Consider the following 23,048-nt stretch of genomic DNA (forward strand, 5'->3'; position numbering starts at 1 on the left):
CAGACTTACCTAACCCTCCTATGTGTAGCATTATGAAACGGCTTGCCACTGAGAGGCAGCACAGCAACTTAACCCTTCTCTTCTCTGTCCTGGCTTAGTTTAGCTTTTGCTGGTCTCCTAAGCTAGTTACCACCTGTATTAGTTTTTGTGGTTGCCATAATAAAGAACCACACACTAGGTGGCTTAAAACAATGGAAATTTATTCTCTCAGTATGGGAGGTGACAGATCTGAAATCAAGGTGTTGGCAGCGTTGGTTCCTTCTAAGGCCTCTAAGGAAGAATATGTTCCATGCTTTGCTCTTCCTTCTCAGGAAGGCTGGTAATTCTTGGTATTCCTTGACTTGTAGAAGCATCACTATAATCTCTGCCTCCATCTTTACATGGTGTTCTCTCTGTGTCTGTCTTCACATGGCCATCCTGCTTCTGTAACTTTCTCCTCTTCTTATAAGGACATCAGTTGTGTTGGATAAAGGGGTCCATCTCACTCCAGTATGACCTCATCTTGACTAACAACTCTATTTCCAAAAGGTTACATTTTGAGGTAGTGGAGATTAGAATATATCTTTCTTTTCTTTTCTTTTTTTTCCTTTGGCCGTGCCATGCGGCATGCGGGACCTTAGTTCTCCGACCAGGGATCAAACCCATGCCCCCTGCATTGGGAGTGTGGAGTCTTAACCACTGGACCACCAGGCAAGTCCCAGGACTTCTTCAAGTATCTTTCTTGGGAGACACTATTCAATCCGTAACACCACTCATCAACAAAATTTTAGAAACCAAAGTAGACGGCCATTTCTTGTCTTCACATTGTACAACTGATGCCCCTGAAGTGCAACTGACGTTCCTCAAAGTGCAATGGACAGTCCCAAACAAAACCAGATTCTAAATATGTCGTTAAATTTTTCTTTAAGCCATTCATTTCCTTTTTGTAACAGTCAGAAGCCAAGAAAAATAACTTGAAGAATAAGAATTTTTAGCTATTGATTAAAATAATCCACTTATAATTTATGGTTCTGAGCAAAAACCCTATTATAAAGTTTGTTATGCACACCACACATACACATGCACACATATACCCAAGGAGCACACTACTCACATCATTTTCCTCCTACCCCATCCATTATTATTAGCTCATCAAATACAAATCATTTACCAGTCTTCAAAAATCAATGACTGATACCAAGTAACAGCTTACCTAAGAGTAGTAACAGAAATGTAACGTTCATTATAATATGAACTTGGTATTGAAAATATAACTACTAAAATTGCAGGTGAATGTTATGATGCAAATTAATATTCTCTTCTACTACATTTTCCAGTAACGGCGTAGAAAGATCCAGTTAAATAGCCAAAGTAACAGGATAAAGTTATTCAACTTATGAAATGAAAGTTGTCCCAAGGGTATTTTATCATGCCTCTGAAAATAAACTCAAGCACAAGAAAATTTATTTTTTTATATAAATAACTACCCAAAATAAATTTTGAAAATATAATTTCTGTTGGGAACCAAACGTCTCACTAGTGTGCTCTACACCCCTCTGCCACTGTGTTTTTTAATCTACAAAACGAGATCCAGCCATGCACAGCTGCTGGCTGACATAAAGTGAAGACCAGCACTAACTGTCTATATAAAATTTAGCAGATAATTTTGGGTTTTGTAGTACCTTTTCCCAAGTATCTTTCAACCATAAGCAAAAACAGATTGTTTGGCACGTAGGTCAAAAGAAAATGGCATATATTTTTCTTATAACTTGAAAATACTACAGTTTTACAAAGCAAGATGCCTTTTTATTATATGACAAACAGGGAAAGAATATTAAAAAGCAATGTCTTAGCATGGTATAAAGGCCCTTTATGTACTAATTTAATAGCATCATCAGTCCTGGAGCGGGGAAAGAGGGGCAGTACTCACGTCACGCAGGTGGTGTGCACTCCCTTGGCTCTTACACACAGACTCTTTCCACCTAGAATGCTTTTCCATTCTATGATTGGAAACCCCTAGTTCACTTCCCCTTCAAGGCACAGCTCAAAGAGCATCTCCTCAGGAACGGCTCCCACCGTTTCCCAAACAGCACACACAGAAAAGCCCAGGCAGCATGAAAAGAGTGCGTATTATCTTATTTAATGGTCCCAACAACCTTATGAACTCATATTGTCTGCCTGTTATAACCCAACACCTACATATAAATGAATTCAGTACCACTGAACTTCTTCGCTTTTTATTCAAAACTTTATTCAGGTCCCTACACTCAAGGAGCCTATAATGTTCACTGTGGAGATAAGACTCATATATAAAGTAAACAACAAACAATAAAAGAGCGTGTGGTTCAGTTACAGGAGTTCAGAAATGAAAACCATTGATATACCTGGAAAACAGTCTACAGAAAAGGACAAGACAGAAAGGACGAGAAAGGCAGGACAGAGAGGTAAATGCTACAGAGAAGCACGGAGGGAGAAACCGAGTATGGCGTACAGACAGTCATAAGGGAGGAAAGAGATACATGGGGTGGGCTCTTAAGTGTCAGGCCAAAGAATTAAACTGGATGCGAGGAGAGCTGGCCACCCGTACTGCGAGCAGGGACGTGACATGAGCTACTGGACTCTTCTTACTCAAGATGGTCCATGTGAGCAAACTGGCTTCCCCAGCTCCAAGATTCCAGTGGAATTCCAGAAAAATAACAAAAACATGCATAAATAAACCCACTACAAAGTAGAAAACTGAGTTGAGTGGTCTCTAGTAGACCAAATTTATCATCAAATTTCTGGAAGACAAAAAAGGGTAGGGAGGAGTTCTACGTCTAGAATCCTTTCCCGGTTCCTATGTACTAGTGCATCCAACTACCTAGTAGTCAACATCTCTACTCGAATGTCCAACGAGCATTTCGGCTTAACATCTTCAAAATTCATCTGATCTCTCCCCACAAAACATGCCACTCACAGTCTCAGTTAATGGTAATTCCATCCTTCCCAAAGCTTACGTTAAAGACCACAACTCCTCCCCTTCTCTCACACCCCACATACAATCCACCAAGAAATGTAAGGATCTGCCTTCTCACCGCTTCCACTGCCTGGGGAAAGCCACCATTATTTCCTGCCTAGTTTACCGCCACAGCCTCTTAACTAGTTTTCTTGCTAGGCTGCTATCACAACCCTGTACCTGCTCTCATTTGTGTTTCTCTATAGTCTGGTCTCAACAACGCAGGCAAACTAATTCTGTTAAAATGTTAAGCCAGATCATTCCTATCAAAATCATCCAATGGGCCCTCGTTTCTCTCAGAATAAAAGCTAAATTCTTTATAATTGCCTGCAGTGTCCTACATGACACGACTCCTCCACTACTCTCGTTTTCTGCTCCTGTTCTCTCCGCTCCAGCCTCCACGCCTCCTCGTCCCTCCCTGTCCGCGAGCACAATCCTGCCTTCAGGCTCTGCACAGACTGCTCCCTCTGCTGTATGTAATGCACTTACCCAGACATCCACTCGGCTAACTCCTTCCTAACTCCTTCCTTTCATCTCCGTAAGATCTGCTCTGACCAACCTGTTTAAAGCTGTAACCATTTCCCCTTGGCCCTCTGCAACACATACTCCCTTCACTTGGCTCTATTCTTTTTCCCATAGCACTTACCATCTTCTGCTACACTGTGTCACGTTCACTCTATTCTCTGATTAGGTTGAGGCTCTCTGTCGGCCACCCACCACCCTGATATACTGTAAGCACTCAGAACAAAGCACTTAGCCTGGAACATAGCTGAAGAGTGGAGGCATCCAGCGTCCCGAACACAGACTCAGAATGGCTGGAGCAGACGCGAGAAGAATCTGGGAAAGACCTAACTTGAGATCAGCAGGTAGAAAGAATGGGAATGGGCAGTACAGCCATGGTCAAGCTGATTAATAAACACACAGTCTGAAGAAAACGCACCACTCATCCCTCTGTTCCCCAACCTCAGCTCAATGGATGGAATGGCATTTATCACAGAAGACTGTCCTCTAGACAAAGCGAACAAGCTGCCTCAGATGAGCTAGGGTGTCTGGTAGAACCAGAGGGAGCTCAGCTTTGTGGGGCTGAGGCCTGTCTGCTCCCCACCCTTGTAACCCAAAGGAGAGCCTGTCAGTCTGTCCGCTTGGCCACTTGCACAGACCCCGCCTTGGCAGCCCTCGGTCAGGGAAGAATGCTGTCCGTAGACACCCAAACTTCATAATGGAAGAGGAAACCCAAGCCAAGTACTGACGTCATGCAGACTAATTCTTTTTTCAGAAATAAAGAGACCACTAAAGATGACCAGATATTTGGGTAAAACCAATAAGGCAAACAATACTACTCTACAGGAAGGAGATAATTCACACAAAGGATGAGAAACAAGAGGGACTTAAGATACAATCATGAATTTAGAACAGGCTGTTTTGAAAAAGGAATAATCACTCCCCCCGCCTCCACCCCGCCAAAGGCTCTTGGACAATAAAATTAAATTATAGGAGATCAACTACTATGCTGTCCAATTAGGTGGACATGAGCCGTATGTGGCTCTCGAGCACGCATACTGCGGGCAGCCTGAACAGAAACGTGCTGCCAGTGTAAGAAATACATACTGAACTTGGAAGACTCAGTCTGACGAACAGAATGTAAAATATCTTAATTTCTTTTTGAAATGATAATATTTCCATTATAATGGGTTAAATATTTTATTTAACAACATATTTTATGTTATTAAATTTAATTTCACCTGTTTACTTTTGCTAGTATGGCTACTAGAAAAATTTTAATTAAATATGTAACTTATATTTCTACTAGGTAACACTGGTCTAGAACATATGGTTAAAAATATCATCAAGAATACAGAACACAGAAACAGACAGAAAATGAGAAAAGATAAGCATCATAAGGAAATAACCCAGGAGGCCCAGCATTTGATCAGTAGGAGCTCCCCAAAAAGAGAACAGAAGAAACAGACGGAAATGGCTAAAGAAATAAAATTAAAAAAAAAAAAATCTAGGAGTTGTGGATAAGTCTTCAAATGGAAACAGTCCATTAAGTACTAAGCTTAATAAATGGGGGGGAACCCCAAAACCAAAAACATATCACATCTTTGTGAAAACTCAGACTACCATGGTTAATAAGAAGGTTTAAAAGGATTCTAGGAAGGGGGAAAAAACATCACCTACTAACATAAAGACAAAGATTTAATGACAGTAATAGAAAGACTACAAATGTATAAACCATGAAAATAAAAAACAAAAAAATAAAATTTAAAAAATGATGTGTCTATCAAAACTAGGTAGTAGAACGGAAGAAAGGGGATAGGGAGATGTGCAGAACTACTGCATTCCTCTTACAGAGTGAAGAGTGAAGAGATACTAAGGTTAGAAGAACTAAAAATAATAACTACTCATAACTGGCAGGGGAAGTGAAGAATTCTTCATTTTTTCATAGTGTAGAGTCAATAGGTACTATCTGTAATGTGACTAATCAAGAAACAAATATAAACACATTATATATTACTATAGAAGAACTCATCAAAAGTACTGAAAGTAGAAATGGTTAAAAGTGATTAAGTCTCATGATTAATATGAGGGGAAGGGCTTCCCTGGTGGCGCAGTGGTTGAGAGTCCGCCTGCCGATGCAGGGGACGCGGGTGCGTGCCCCGGTCCGGGAAGATCCCACGTCCGCGGCTGGGCCCGTGAGCCATGGCCGCTGAGCCTGCGCGTCCGGAGCCTGTGCTCCGCAACGGGAGAGGCCACGACAGTGAGATGCCCGCGTAATGCAAAAAAAAAAAGGGGGGGAAGGCACAAGTGTGCAGCAGATCACCCTCCCTGCCTTTTAGACTCTCCTGCACTGTCTGTGCAAAAAAGTTTAAGAAAAAATAATCTGGCAGTAATAAAGTAGGAATAAGTGAAAGGGATCTAGCTTAAAGACAGAAAAACTAGGAAGTCAGAAAACTATAGCGGTATACAAGAGAATAAATACTGGAGAAAGCTATTAGTAATGAGAATGTCAGGACAGTAAATCCAACAGGCTTTTAGAAAGAAATAACAAAATGTACTTGAATAGATATTGTGAATGAAGATAATTATAGACTTTCTAAGCTGAAATTTTGGGAGAAATATTAGAGAGAAGAAGGAATGTACATTTAAAATGAAATCATAAGGGTTTAAACTGAGGCATCAGTAGGATACCCAAATGGATGAGCTCTAAAATAGGAATTCTCATTGAGGATCCACTGTTGGAATTAAGGGGGTCTGTGATCCTCTGGACCATGTAAGGGTACACATGCGTGCACATGTGCAAAATCACATGCATGTATCTGAAGGGTTAGGTTGGGTGGGGTGGGGGGACTGGATGGAGGGCAGTAGTTCACTACTTCTACCAAATTCTCAAAAGGACCCATGACACTACTCCATTTATCTGGAAATATGGGTCTGGCTCTCCATTGGATAATCAGGAGCTGTAGATTTTAAAGCCATCAGCACAGAAGTTAAAAGAAAACTGTAAGATCCAACCAAATCATCAACTTTTCAAAGGTTATATGTGTGCAGAAATAAAAAAGAGATAGCTAAGTGTAAAGCCTTATATAAGAAAAGGAAGAGGTACAGAAAAGGAGAAGAGTTAGCAAAAAAGATACTCTAAAGCATCAAAAGGAAGAGAGAGAAGTGGAATATGTAGACCAAGAGAAGATATTTAAACTAGAATAAGTCAATGATGGAAGCGGCACATCCAGTAGATTCGTGAACACAAAGCAGATTTCATGAGATGAAAATGGAAATGGGGTGGGACTCCCCTGGTGGCACAGTGGTTAAGAATCCCCCTACCAATGCAGGGGACACGGGTTCGAGCCCTGGTCTGGGAAGATCCCACATGCTGTGAAGCAACTAAGCCCGTGTGCCATAACTACTGAGCCTGCGCTCTAGAGCCCGCGAGCCAAAACTGCTGAGCGCACGTGCCACAACTACTGAAGCCCACGCACCTAGAGCCCGTGCTCCGCAACAAGAGAAGCCACCACAATGAGAAGCCTGCACACCGCAACGAAGAGGAGGCCCCAATCGACACAACTAGAGAAAGCCCACACGCAGCAACGAAGACCTAATGCAGCCAAAACACCCCCACAGAACAACAGCAACAACAAAAGAACATAAAAAAAGGAAATGGGGTGAAGAATAAAGAAAAGGAATGGAGATGAAATTAATAATGAGAGAGAAGGAAATTGGTTGGTGTCAAGTGGAAGAAGAAAGATGAGTCTGTGCATGACTATGGACAGAAAATAATTTAAAATTCATACCAATTTTTCAGAAATTCGGATTCCACTCTTCAGAATGACTGAGTTAAAGTCTTCAAGTAAACAAATAAGTAATATAAACATCTTCAATTTTCAAACCCTTAAGTATCTACTTACATACAAAGAGAAAAACCTCAAGTCCAGATGAACGCTTTGAAATAAGAACATACATGAGGGCATGGCGTTCTCATAACAATTACTAAAAATTCACTTAATACTCGTTTTCAACTAAAACTGCATGCTGCAAGTTCTTGACAACCCTCTGTGAAGCAGATGACCCACCTTGACCCTTGACAAGGCAGCAATACCAGGAGAAGACTTCTGTTTGTATTCTGTGCTGTCCTGGACTCCAGCAACTGTGTCAGGGATTACTTGCTTGCCTGCTCTGTATTACCAGAGATGGTCTATTATGTTCAGGATTTTCTCCTGGTTCTTCCTAGTTTTCTACAAATGTGTTATTCTCAATAAAACTATGATCATTTTTTATTAATTACTTTTCCATTTGGTGTGTGAGAGACAGCATACAATTTCTAACTCTTGGAATTATTCTAGTATGTTTAAAACTTTCAATATGGAACTGAAATAAAGGATTATATTCCTTAAACTTCCCTTATTTCTACAGAAACTTAATTTTATTTATATCTGTTATAGCATCACTCTAAAGAGCAGAAAAAGAGTTTCACCAAATTTGGAGGCTAGTTCCAGAGTAATCTAACTAAATATACAGACTGTGGCAAAAACGAAATTCACTTTAAGAGATCCTGGAGGGCGTTCCTCAAGAGCTAAGTAGTTACACAGCAAAGCAACAACACACAACCATAGCAAGAGATTCCTTTGACCGTCTGTCAGGGAAACATAAGACCACATAAAGAATATGAAGAACATTTCAAATATGAGGTCCAAATCAAAAGTGACAAGAAAAATTGCTGGCCTGCCATAGAGCAAATGCCTCTCAATTGGAAAATTCCATCTATAAGATGGTTAATCAATTCCCCAGAACAAAACAGGGGTGCCCTATTAGTAACAAAAAGCAGTATCAACATCTCTAAAAAGTTTTAATTTGTTTAAAATGGGGAGTACCTGGTTTGACTAGCTCAATCTTAGTTACTGAATGTCACTGAATTTTACAAAACTACTTTGTTATATAAAGTAGCCTCTAGTTTAGAGACTCTGGGTTAATTCAGAAAAAACTACCCTTAAATGAGGCTGTATTATAATTTCAAATGTATTTTTAAACTGCACTGAGATAATGAAGATGTTATTGATTTCATTCAATCACAGTTTAATCATAAACAGAATGATTCTGCATTCCATTACTATTCCTGTTCAATATTCAATGCCTTATACAAACAACCAACACTATTTCAACTTTCCAGTCATGTGACAGGCATAATGATCACAGATTAATTTATAACTGCTATAAAAATAAGACTGCTTGAAGTATAAAGACATTTTATATGCTGTTAAGAGTATTTAAAATATTTTAAATTCATGAGTATGATTTTTACCAAAAAAAAGCATATATAAAATTTTATAACATCCTTTGTCCAGCCTATTAAGAATCTGCTTGATTATTAACAGTGATTCTAAAACTTAATATAACAATAAAAGTTCAGACTTCCAAATGGCTGATGAGACATAATCTACTTTCAATATAAGATTTTCACAGATTGAGCTTCTGTAGTAGAAAGAAAAGTGCAAATAACTTGTGAATTTACCTTCTTTGAATTTCCAATTCTTCTTGTGATGGGCCATTCTGAACTTGGGCAGGTAGCTGTGAATTTTGTCTAGGCAATGTCGGCCCTAAAAAAGGGAGGGAAACACTATAGATGAACATTATCTTTATATTGCACTGGATAAAGTAGATAAAATCATGAGAATAACATAAAACCATCACATATTTACAAATGTATCTTCTTTTTGTTTAGCAAAATAAAATATAAGCTTCATATAACACACAGCAAATGAAAGACTGCAACATAATACTGTCATTACCTCCAGAAGGCTTACTTGAAACAAATGGAAAACATCAACAATAAAGAAAAAATAAACATTTATATATGAAGAGCTTGAGTAAAACAAGTGTTCAATGAGCATCTGAATAGGCACCTAAGCTTGACGTTTCTACGACAATGAGACATTCTCTTTGGGGTACTTATTCATGAAGTGGAGAGGGAGAACTTAAATGAAAAATCAGAATTCAAAAACTCACCTAAATAGAACACTGGAAATGAAAAACAGGAGAGAGAGAACATGAGAACCTTATTACTAGACTGACGCATGCTAATGCATTTATCATATTTGCCCACTTTAAGGTGCCATTCTTATTTAATGGCCTGGCATTTCCAGCACTGGTGAAAACAAACAATTACTAAACTTCCATATATAATTAACCTACTTCTCTGAATTTTTAATGTAACACAGGTAATCATAATAACTTTTCATTTGGGTAAAAACAAAACAAAACAAAAAAAAACCTGTGTTCAAACCAACATGGTTCTGTCATGAGAAACTAATGACCATTCATTCCCACATCATATAAAATGCAGACCCATTTTTAGCATCTCATAAAGAAGGCCACTAAATAATGGGACATTTTAATGTCACTGGATATAAAAATTATGTGTCATAAAATGAGATAAATAAAATACTGGACCTAATATACAATGCCTATGGTTACAACAGAACAATCTTGAAATCTAATCCAGTAAACAAGAGAATAAAGAAACAGTAGTTATCTTCCACTCTTGGAGAGAAATATATGAGTAATGATATGCTGCACATATCTGTGAATTCTAGTGTGCCAGCAAAGGCCCCTAGCAGACAGTTTGAAAGTGTTTTGTCGACCACTAGTATAAAAAACAGTTAATAAATAAATGCTTCTATGTGCTAAAGCAAACTCTTGTAATTTATGAGTTAAAAGCACAAGTATTTTATACTAGTGGAGAAGATTTCACAACGAGAAGGATAAGGTTCATTAGAATATAATACAGTACTTTTATATCCCAAGTGTAGAAAAACAAATAATTTGATCTGAACTTACCTACTAATTTTTCTCCTCATCTCTTTACACATTTTTAGATTAATCATTTAATTTGTCCTCTAAAGACAAATTAGATGACACCTGCAGTGATATTTCATTAGATTTCCTAAAAGAGTCTGCTATTTTAAGAGCCACATAGAGGAAATATAAAAATATATTAATCCTATGTAATCAGCAACAGCAAAATAAAATAAAATAAAATAAAGCTTTTAAAATTAAAAATGCACTTAAATGTTTGCATAAATGAAAATATGTAATGTGTCTAGGAGACAGACTGGAATTCTTTTGGATATTAACATAATGAGTCATATTAAGCCATACCCTAATGTTTAGTACTTTACTCGTCTCTTCTGGCAGAGGAGGGGGACATACAAGGTGGAAGGGTAAGTGTGAGAAGGGGAGTATTTTCCAAAGTTATATTTATCCAAAAATATTAAATGTGAGCATTCAGCATGGGCAACTCACAAGACCACCATGGTTTAACTAGTTTTAAAAACAACGTTTGTGTATGTAAGTTAAAACTTCATGCTACTCAAATAATTAAGCAGTGAATGTCAGTAGGTAGATTTGTTTGGCATCAATCTCAAAGAATTCGATCCTACTAATTCACATCTACATCAGGTACTGTAGCACAACAGTAATAACAGATTAAATTCACCAATTAAAAATCTCTTGATGTAAGTTTTAACTCACATACATAAATTCAACAGAAAGATGTCAAAATTTCAACTCAATCCTACTGATTTTATTTAAAGGGTTTTTTTAAAAAATTAAACTGTCCAAAGTTTGATACAACGAATGTGAGAAAGGTTTCTTTTAGCAATTTATAAAAACTATTTTGGATTGTTTTTTTAATTTAAAAGTTTACTCAGCAAGCTTGTTTTAAAAGGAGGTTTTTAAAATGTGGGCAATATTTTCTGGCTGATATTATTAATTATAAAAATAGTTTACTACAAGGAAGATCCTTTTAAAATGGGAGGAGAGGAATCCAAGAACAACTGACCAACTCTTAAAATTCTTTTCTACATGGTTCTTGGTGATAGTGGGTTATTTGTCTTCCCAAACACCTTCTTTAACTGGGGGGCAGAAGAGAGGACGCCTTCCCCCTGGCATTTTCTCACATCCATACTTAACCTGGTTATTTCGTTTGTTTCTTCTTCATCAACATTGTCAACTAACAATAACAAGCACATTGAAATTCATGTGCATTTAAGAAATAATATAAATATACTGTGAGCATTAAATAAAAGAGTCTTAGGTAAATTAGGAAACTCAGGTACTCAATTATATTCTTCATTCTTGTCAAACATTCTACTGGGTTATACAATTGTTAAATTATACCAAAGGCACCACACGTAACATGAAGCAGCAATTAAGATTAGGCAAGGCTGTCAGCTGCCACTGTATTTTCTGGAATATAACTATTAGTTACTTCACATAGGTCATATGCCTACATGAGTATTTGTGTTCTCACAGAATGCAAAAAAGGTACTTTCCTAACCAGTGGGTAAGTAACAATATTTTATGAGCATCACAGGGTGGTTAACGGCTCTTTTGGGGGAAAAAAGGAGAAGGGACACGTGACCCTGCTTTGTTCCTACTATTGTATCATAAAGAACAGTAGCTACGTGACGGTTAGTTTTCTCTGTTCTATTACCACAGCCAAAGACAATGGTTGGTCTTAATTTGTCCTGGCTAGAATTCATATGGCAAAGTATGTCAATCACATGTTTCTAATAAAGAAAATGTGTCCATGTCACTGATATGGTATCTTATAAATGATGGAAATCAGAATAGAATGTCTCTCTAAACCAGGAATGAATGGCATTTCAGTCTTGACTTCAATACTGAGTTTTGGCTAAAGCATATTTCACTTACTGTCACATTTTAATTGTCACAGACCTAGTTTCACACTTAGCCACAGACTATTTAAAACACAGGACTAAAAGACAAATAGGTGTTATTATACACAATACAATCAAGTTTAAACTTAGCAATGTGGTAATTATATTGTTTGTACACAGTTAAATCAATTAAACATACTACTGGGGGAAACTGCTTTTTAACACACTATTTTACAACTTAAAAAATTCACCTTTACGAAGGCCAAATCAATCTTTTCTCTGCAGTTGGGTAAACTCTATTATTCTGCATGTGAACTACACATATTAAGTAGCGAAGTATAGAACATCAAGCAGGTTTTCAAAAAGAGCTAAATAGAGTCCTAGTAACACAAACACAATCACTCATGGCTAGTTCAAAAGACCGCCTGGAAGAACCCCCAGGAGGAGGCAGAAAAATCAGAACTAAAAGTTACTAATTAATCACTTAATCTGTAATGATTAATTAAGGAACCTGAGAAGGAGTGGAGAGTTTATCAGGAGCCGCGCAACAGGCTCACTGCTGTAACTGTCACCTGGAGAGATCGTAAAATAAAACCTCAGGTGATTAAGAAATGCATTAGAATTTTCATTTTTGGAAATTTATAACACATGCTTCTTTGCCTAAACCAGCAAGTATATCAATCTTAAAGCAATTCTCTTTATAGGTCAAGAAACAATGTTAGTAATACTGAAGGATCATATCAAAAACTCTGATTCACATGGATAAAGTACATATACACAGCTGAATTGTTTATATAAAATTTTAGTAGTATATATCATTTTATCTCTCATAAAATAATCTGGCCAGCCAAGGTATACAGTAGTCAAAAAGGTATATACGAGTTTAAAAAAAAAAAAAAAAAAAAAGGCTCTAAGATTTAAAAGTCACTTTTTGAACTTGGGTTTTCAAATCAGAAAGTTTTAGGATCAAATGAGAATAAAGAATTCAGACGTGTGTGTGTTGTGTATATGTGTACATATATAGATACATCCTAGTGTAAGGAGAAGGATATGCATATACCTGATTAACTGTAATGTGGAATGGTTAAGTGACATAACCGGTTTGTCCATGCAAACAACACATATATGTGCACACGTGTGTATATGAGCGTGAGAGTGAAAGAAAACACTCTATAAGCCTACATTCACTCCTAAGCCACAGATATCTAACCTACTGAATAAAGGAGGCTGTCAATCAGAAATCAACCTATTAATAAGAGTTCACATCTGCCTTACAACGTGTACACCTGAAAATTCAAGTTAAGCAAATCTCCCTTCCAATAAATCACATTTATATTCCCCAAATCAGATTAAGATGAATATAACTTTTCCCCTTAAATTCTAATTTAAAAAACTGCTCTCAAACAAAATAGTTAAAAACAAAAACGAACAAACAAACAAAAACCCCTCTCATTCGTGTTGGAAGTGAACAAGAATTAGTTCTGAGATCCTAATTCTAACTAAATCCTTACTAAGAAGCCAACTCAAAAGCTGACCAAATCACCTACATGAACCACAACAAATATCACAACATAAAACAGTAGCTTGCTGTGTATCCCAAATACCACAAACCAGACCATGGCCTAAGAAACAAAAGTTATGGAAATGCGCAAGGAGTATGTACCACAGCTTGAAAAAGTAATGTAAACATAATGTTGCTTACCACAGAAAATACATCGCAAATTAGTGCTGTCCTGGGTAGCAGTAACTTTGCTCTGGGCTGCAACAGACACCTTGGTGTTAGAAGCTTCAAAGGACAACGGGGCCATCTGAAGAACTTGACATAAACTAAAAGGTGCTTTGAAAGGTTCAAAAGTATTACACATACGTCCTAGCTAGATCCTCATTCTGGAAACTCTGTAATTTAATAAAAACGTATCCTCTTTAACATACACTTGTTAAAAAATTTTATGTGTAATCTTATTTGTGGAAAAAACCCTATAATAAGCCACAGACCAAATGATGCACTTATAGCTTAATTATTTCCTGAGTTATACAATCAGAGAATGCAATCGATTTGCATTTTACAATTATCTTAAAAAGTAAGTGGACCTGAGATACAGGAAGTCAGATCTATGGCCATTAGTTAATTCCATGATAGCTACCCTCCTTTTAGTATTGCTCATTTAAAAGAATTTGCAGCTGAAAAAAATTTAAGGGAAATGCTTAAGATTAGCTTAACATGAGATGAACTCATCTCTACTCGTTGAAGACCAAAGCCACTTTACACAGCCTCCAGCAATTAAAGTGTTACATATTCACTGATGTCAAATAAGAATATCTTCATTTTTCATCTTTGAAAAACAGCAACATTATTCATTGTTTTATTAAGCCACATTTTATTTTCCTCTTTTCTTCAATATGTATATATGCATACAAATTTGACAAAATCTTGTTAAAAAATGTGTGGCCACCTCAAAAAGCCATTTAATATTTAGGTTGCCTATACTAAAATTTACCTTAAGTATTAATGAGGTAAATTCTCTTTAAGTGAAAAAATTCAATGAGAAGGAGGTGATAATTTATGAAAAGGGGGAAAGGCTTTTACAAAAGCAAGGTGACACTCAAAACTGGGGTGGGAAAAACAAAAATTAAATTTCTTTTAGTTTTACATTAGTGACATTCAAAACTTTACATCAATATTTTCTATAAATAAAATACTACAAAAATTCTTTTCAGCATAGGAAAGATTTTCTCTTTCCATTAGTATTAATCAAGAAACAATAAACAAGTTAAATATATATTGACAAGAAAGACTACATAAAGGCAAACGAGAGTAATTTAGATTTCCCTTAAAACTATATTCTTTAAATAATACAATTTTTGCTAACTACAAGTCTGCATAGAATCAGAACCAAACCAATTTATATTTAAAGAATGCACACCTGAAAATGGTAATAAATCTTAAATAAGAATTTTTTATTGTTTTTTAGAAATTAGATTTAATATAATCCAATGTTTAAGTCTTGTTTTAAAGATATTAAATACAGCAGATATTTTCAAACACAAAATAAATAAGATTGTTGAATGTCACCTTTCCTAAGTACTTCCACCCACTTAATCAATTATTATTAAAGTTGCATGCACAATATTTACAGTAATGACATAAAAAAAGGCCACAGGCATACATATAAAATGTCTACTAGCCTAATGAGATCATGCCAAAGATGATAAACCATTTAGAAGATTTTCAATAATTATATTTTGTTTAAACTTTTAAAAAAAATCTGTCTTACCTATGTTTGTAAATGACTACTTCTATAAAGCCTTTATTAAATAAACATGCCTAGTCTTCAGGTTTTACCCTTCAGTTCCTTTCATTCAAAGTTAAAGAAGGAAAAAAAAAGGAAAATATTAAAAACTTACGGGAAAAACCTGAGAAATTATCTCGTCTCTGACAGCAAAGAAACTGCCACATTCCATTACCGATCATTTTGGCAAAAAGTCATCTGACAATCGTCAGAATTCAGGTAAAACATTACTACCACATAAGACCCCAAATCCCCAATCTTGTCACAGTTTAAACTCTTATGCAACATTCTTGCACTTGGTATCTTTAAACATATTCTTCATACTGACTTGTACTTCATACCATCCCATAAAATACTTATCTAAATTCTGATAAGGTTGCTTGAGTTCTACTGCAGTTGCATTTCCCGAAGATACTAAATTATTCATTCCATCATATGCATACGGCTAACAGCACTTCCTGCTTAATACTGATGCTGTTAACTTTCTTCACTCAGTTGAGGGAGGAGGGTGGAATATGGGCAAAGAATGTTTAGTGTACAGATTGAGTAAATTCAGTTTAAAAAAAAAGACACTTCTCTTTAAATCAGTGTATTAAAATAGGCTTACGGCTGAGAGAAATAAGGATGCACCCTAAAGGAAAGCATGAACTAAAGCGGTTAACTAAAGCAGTTAAGATGCATCAAAAAAGCAAAACTTAACATCTATATCAGACTTCTAGAAAAGAAAAAAGACCATCTCTATGAGCTACTCTGACCTGGAAATAGTCTTGTCATGGTTGTTCATTTATTTCTAATATAGTTTGTAAAACAGCTATCCCTCAGGCTTTTCCCCGTCTTTTAACATCCTTTAGCATTAGGTATTTTGTACAAGCAGGGAAATACACAAACCTTGGGTGAGATATTAGTAGGAGAAAATGACAGGCTGTCATTTGATAGGTATTACTGTATTTTATTGCAATATATAATTACTATAGTAGACCCTTAGCATTCACATTTTTAACATTAGAGGTCTCCACTATCAGGAGTTAATCTCAAAGAAATTTGTAATGAGGAAACTACCCAGCTCCGCATTTTTTCTGAGGATTAAATGAGATAATGTTTGCTTACAGCTGGTTTTAATTTGATTTGTACTCTCTGGAAAGCTGGTTAAGTGAGCACAGCAGAGCATGCAAATTAGCAGTGATTGTACTTCTGACCATCATTAGGGCCCCAGGTATTATCCTCATGATTGCAAAGTTCTACTATAACCATTTCCGAGAGGGCATGAAAGCAAATGTGTTTGTGTTTGTTCTAAGGTATATAGAATAGAATGGAAGAAGACACTGCAGTGGTATGGTTGCCTGTGTTCAAAAACAGGTACCATGGGGTATAAACTGGTACAGCACTATGGAAAACTGTACAGAGACTCCTCAAAAAATTAAAAATAGAACTACCATATGATCCATCAATCCCACTTCTGGGTATATACCCAAAGAAATTGAGAACAGGATATTGAAGAAATATCTGCATTCCCATGTTCAGTGCAGCATTATTCACAACAGACAAGATATGAAACAACCTAAGTGTCCATCAACAGATAAAGAAGATGCAGTATATATATATATATATATATATATATACACACACTGCAATATTATTCAGCCATAGGAAAAAGGAAATCCTGTTAGCAGCAATATGGATGGACCTTGAGGGCATTATGCTAAATGAAATAAGACAGAGAAAAAACAAAGACTGCATGGAATCACCTGGATGTGGAACCTAAAAAAGCTAAACTCACAGAAACGGAGAGTAGAAAGTGGTTGCCAGGGGCTGGGGGGTGAGGGAAATAGAGAGAGGCTGGTAAAAGGGTATACATTTTCAGTTACAAAATGAATAAAGACTGGAGATTTAATATGAAACACGGATGATAGCACAGTTGATAACACTGTACTGTATAATTGAAATATGCTAAGAGAACAGAACATAAATGTTCTCACCAAAACAAAACAACCAAACAAAAAAGATAAACATGTGATAGATGGAAGAAACCCTGTCACAATTTATATGTGTATCAAATCATCATCGTGTACACTTTAAACATATTTGTCAATTATACCTCAATAAAACTGGGAGGAAAAAGGTACCATATTTGCAGGGCATTGTGCTAAATGAGAATTACAAATAGTAAATTTTATTCAAAGTGATGATAATTTTAAAGTGGCACTTTAAAACATTTTCAAAAGAATTTCAAATTTTGTTTTAAAATATATGCAGTTTTTAATAAAGGAAAATCATTATAAATCTCAAAAAATGAGGTATCATGCATCTAGAGCCACATGTGAAAAAAATACCATCATATAGAACTGCTCTCTTTTTTTTTTTCATCACTGAATCTTAAGCAAAACTGTTTATATGACTGGGTTTCCCCACCCCTCTTAATTTCTTTAGTTCTCCCCCAATTTAGGGCCTCAAATGCATTTTATTCCCTTCTAAGCAAGAATGAAAATGGCTGCTAACAGTTGATAAATTGCTGATAATTGATTAGGCTTGACTGGCAATAGCATCAGTCTAACATCTGTTTCGTAAGCCATTTATTTTTAGACGTGGAATGAGTGACTGTCTCCAGCTAAAGAAACTGAAAGAGTCACCTAGAAGTTGAGGGGTTTATAACTTACCAATCTTGCCATATCCTAACTCTTCTAAAGGTAAGAGTAACCCGTGTCCCACATTCATTTCTCTGCTTCTTCCTCATGAGCATAGATCAAATCCCCTCACCATCCCCACCCCCTTCTATTTTGTACTAAGGCACTATTAAGTACATATATGCTCAGAGAAAACACCACATTCAGGTAGAATGCACTTTAATAAAGATGATTAGCTTATTACTAGAGTATCTGTTAACTCTCTAACCAGCACTGTTATCTATTCAGTTATGCAAACCAGATATCTCGGGCCCTTCCATTACTACTATTTAACCTATTTCCAAGGCCTGTTAATGCAATCTCCTCATTGTTCTCCAAACTACCTCCACTGTCACTCTTCATGTTCCATGATCTCTTGGTTTTCAAAGTGGGATTCATATATCCCAGAATGCTAAACATACCCTAGGGTAGGAAAGAACACAGTAGTACTTCTATTTCTGTTAATTTTATTTATTTATTTTTTTTTTGTGGTATGCGGGCCTCACTGTTGTGGCCTCTCCCGTCGTGGAGCACAGGGTCCGGACGCACAGGCTCAGTGGCCATGGCTCACGGGCCCAGCCGCTCCGCGGCATGTGGGATCTTCCCGGACCGGGGCACGAACCTGTGTCCCCTGCATCGGCAGGCAGATTCTCAACCACTGCGCCACCAGGGAAGCCCCATTTCTGTTAATTTTTTTCTCATCCTTTTTACAGTTCTATTTTTTCATGTTTAACAATGTATGCAATATGTCAATGGCAAACATATACAAAAGCTATAAAATACACGTGCATTAGGAGATAAGCTCAAAAATTAAGGGACCACCAGCCTAGACTATTAAATAAACTGTCCATTCTGATGTTGTACCTCTCCCGTTCCCCACAGCAGCCAGCGATACTTTAACAACTAAACCTGATCAAATCATCTCCCTTAGTAAAATCTCTTCAATATCTTCCCACTGATCTTAAGATAAATACCAAACTCCAGTGCTTTCTCCCCATGATGGGGCTGTGGCCTAACTCATCCAATTCATACTTTGTTTCTCTTTACACTCCAGGTACATTGGTCTTCCATATTCTCAAATGAGCTACATGCTCCTCCTGCTGCACGGCCTTTTTTACACATGCCACATGCCTTCTGCCTGTGATATTCTTTTCTTGGTCAACTAGTATGCTTCCTTTTGGTACTAATTAGAACTTTCTGGTAGTCAACACTCAACTGGAGTTACTATTAGCCCCCAGACAACTAATATAATTACTCCTCCCTCCTTCACTCAGAATTCTTATTTCCTATTTCTAGTTTTAAAATTATATATGTTTTTTCCCAGTTATCTACTTCAAACATTTTGAAAGGAGATAATAAGCATACGTATAAAATTGGGTAATACCAAATTTTCTAAGAAATATGAAGAATCTGTCTAAAGACTTAGGAGAAAAGTTTTCATACATTAAAATTAGGCAAAGTGGTACAAACTTATATTCAGACAAGAAAGAAAGTGGGAGACAGAGAGAAAACAGATGTGTGACATCCTACAAAATTAAAGTCTGGGGCGGGGGAGATGATAAAGGCACCCGATTCCATGGGCCAGGCTCATTTGGGGGTGGTGGGCAATCCAATGAGATGAGACCACCTCAGATCATTTTTAAGGAAACGCATGCAATTCTGCTTCCTCATCTACATGTAAAGAGCTGAAATTCTTTTAACCAAGAAAAGTGTTTTCATTCTAAAAGTATAATACAGAAATTTTCAAAGACCATGTCTGTTCTTTCCTACTTTTGTAAGAGAAAAAGAATTAAGAGAACCAAAAAAGTATGCAGTTCTAAGGTAATAATGCTCTTGGATGTGGGAAAAAAGTGAAGGAAGGACAATGCTGGCCAAGAAACCTGAGCCTGGGGACCAAGAGAATAAACTTCAGAGATTTCACAAATGGCCAAGCGTTCACCTCTATTTACATTCAATTTAGCAAAGAAAACTACTACACAATTCTACTTTCACAATTTACCAAGTTTTTAAATGTTGAGTTTTTTAAACTAAAGACTATGAGGAAGCCTTTCTGCTTTGGTTGTAACCTCCTTATTTTAAAAAAATATTAAGTATTAGTCATTACTTTCACTGTATACCATACTCCTACAACTTTAACACACAAACATCAATTGTGAAAATAAGAAAGTCAATTGTCTAGATACATGAATACATGCTTTCTTATGATTTACTTTTCAAACTGCCATACGTGATACCTGCTACAAAATACATGAACCTTGAAAAAATTACGCTAAGAAGCCAGTCACCAAAGATCACGTATTGTATGATTCCATTTATATGAAATGTACAGAACAGGCAAATACATAGAGACAGAAAGCAGATTAGTGGCTGCCAGGAGCTGGGAGGTATGAAGGAATGGGGGTGGGGTAAGAGTAGGGGTGGTGATAGTGACTTAGGGGCACAGGGTTTCTTTCCCATGTGATGAAGATGTTCTTAAAACTGATTGTGGGGATAGCTGCCCAATTCTATGAATATACTAAGAACCACTGAATTGTATACTTTAAATGGGTAAACTGCATGGTACACAGTAAAGCTATTAAGGAAAAGAAAAAGTGCCATGTCATGCTTGTATTCTTCATCTTGGAATTATTTATAACATAAAGTTGAAAAATATCCCAGTGCCTATTATTTTTCTATTATGGAAAATATTAAAGGTGATTACCTCTGGATGGTGGGATTTTCTTTAAACATTTAAAAAAACTTATTTATTTATTTATTTTGGGCCATGTTGGGTCTTTGTTGCTGCACACGGGCTTTCTCTAGTTGTGGCAAGCGGGGGCTACTCTTCCTTGCGGTGTGCAGACTTCTCATTGCGGCGGTTTCTCTTGCTGCAGGTCACGGGCTCTAGGCATGCGGGCTTCAGTAGTTGTGGCACGCAGGCTCAGTAGTTGTGGTGCACAGGCTTAGTCGCTCCACAGCATGTGGGATCTTCTGGGACCAGGGCTTGAACCCATGTTCCCTGCATTGGCAGGTGGATTCTTAACCATTGCGTGGATGGTGGGACTTTAGATATTTTTACTTTCTTCATTATGATTTTCTGTACTGCTTACACTTTTATAATAAACACACAACTTTTTAATCAGAAGAAATTTTTTCGCTAGAAAAACAAAATGCTGTGCTGGAAATCCGAGTTCTACTGCCCAGAGCAGTTCTTGTCGGGCAACCGGCTCTAGGTTCTGACGGGAGAACTGGATGTACACAATGAAAGAAATGACTCGATTAATAATACTAGCATGACCCCAAGTGCCTGGAAGGACTGCAGAGCCAGCACCTGGATGTCCCTTCCAAACCCTAGAGCTGGTCTGGGAAGGTTCCTCTGCCATCATGTTGTTTTTCAGGAGGAATCAAAAATCAAAGGCATTTCTTAGGTCATGACTCTGAATACATATCCATTCAGGATGGTTCATCAAAAACCAGGCCTGTCCTAGTTAAACGAGGACAGCTGTCTACTTCTCCCTGGGAACCCTACTGCCCTTGTCCTTCTCATTTTCTCTGGACAATAATTCGTGATACTTCATCAACGAAACCAAGAAGCAACTTATATCTAAAACAACCCCAGACAACCCTAACACTTAAATGACAAAGATGTCCACATTTACTTTTGGAAACTCAAAAATAAGTAAAATTTTATTAAAAGAATAGTTTTGATGAATATATGATAAAGTAGATAAACTGGGTTTATTTACCTCACATGGGGTTTACAAAACAGAATTAAATATAAATAAAGTTATTGGTGTGGGCTGTCAGTAAGTACATAAAAATAAACTTGTTCTACGAACTAAACATCATTAACTTCAGTCTCTGAAATGTAATTATATCCATAACAATATGTATCTTTATTTCACTACTCTTTAAAAAATATGACTCACAATTAGTAGGTCTAAATTTGTTATGACAATTCAAACATGAGGGTGTGTTATTTAGAGGAAACATCAAATATTCAGACAAACAAAGAAAATGAAAAAAGCCATCAGCTATGTGGTCAAACTTATAAAAATTAAGGAAACTTTAAATTAGGAATGCCATATTCCCACTCTTAAGAATCCATGGATGTTACCCGATAAAGAACAACTTTTTCTGGAAAACTGTGCACAAAATACTTATTATCGTATTTTAAATGATATTCTTAGTAATATTTTAGTTCAACCTGTATCCTATGTCATTTTACTTTCTTCATTAGATATTTTCCACGTTAAATCTTAGTCTTTTACTACTCATTCTCTAAAAATGAACTACAAAAGCAGCAGTGATACATTGTTATTTAAAAACAAAACGGGGGAGGGGAAAAAAACTTCAATACCAGCTAGAGCTCAGAAGGAAACACACTGTAAAATACCAAAACTCCTCAAGCCTAAGATCCTTCCAATTTATTGTGAGTTACTACTTTATACTGTGTTAGAGTCAGCTGTCTGCCTCACTTGACTTCAAGATACTCAAAGGTAGTATCTGTGCCATACTTATCTCCCCATTACCAGCAACCAGTATAGTACTTGGCGCATTGCAGGTGACTGATAAATTTATTTAACTAAATAGGAGTTTTACAGAATCAATGTAACTTAATCAGAACTCGCTAAAGGTCTACTATGTATTATAAGTACCTTTACATATAGCACTCCATCTAAATAATGCAAATAGGAGAGAATAAATATGAGAATGAATGAATCTGTATATGATTTTATAATCAAGCAGGAGATATATACAAGACCGAAAATATTTAAACAAAAGTCAGGGAAATAAAACCGTCTTCAACTACAAAACCACCTTTATGTGGATGGGTAAGTGGGGGTTCCTATAAAGCCTTGTTCAGCATAATATAAAGAAATCCCAGAACACCCAGGAAATCTATACCTGAAGTTTTTAATGGACTATAAGGTTGGGATCCCACAAGCTTCCAGGAAAAAAAAAAAAT

The 23,048-nt window shown here is 36.6% G+C and overlaps 1 protein-coding gene across 11 annotated transcripts in view; it reads right to left on the minus strand.

Annotated features, from left to right (window-relative positions):
- Window positions 1-23,048, minus strand: part of ENAH (ENAH actin regulator) — a 157,726-nt gene that overhangs the window by 34,372 nt on the left and 100,306 nt on the right. For 6 of the 11 annotated variants that reach the window (XM_059065720.2, XM_059065723.2, XM_059065725.2 and 3 more), the window contains exon 4: window positions 8,982-9,066. In XM_059065720.2, the coding sequence (XP_058921703.1) occupies window positions 8,982-9,066 (85 nt within the window). Of the gene's footprint in view, window positions 1-8,981; window positions 9,067-13,852; window positions 13,910-23,048 lie in introns of all 11 variants that reach the window. The other 5 variants (XM_059065670.2, XM_059065689.2, XM_059065722.2 and 2 more) reach the window with 1 other exon arrangement.

Source organism: Kogia breviceps, chromosome 1, assembly GCF_026419965.1.
Source record: "Kogia breviceps isolate mKogBre1 chromosome 1, mKogBre1 haplotype 1, whole genome shotgun sequence".
NCBI lineage: Eukaryota > Metazoa > Chordata > Mammalia > Artiodactyla > Physeteridae > Kogia > Kogia breviceps.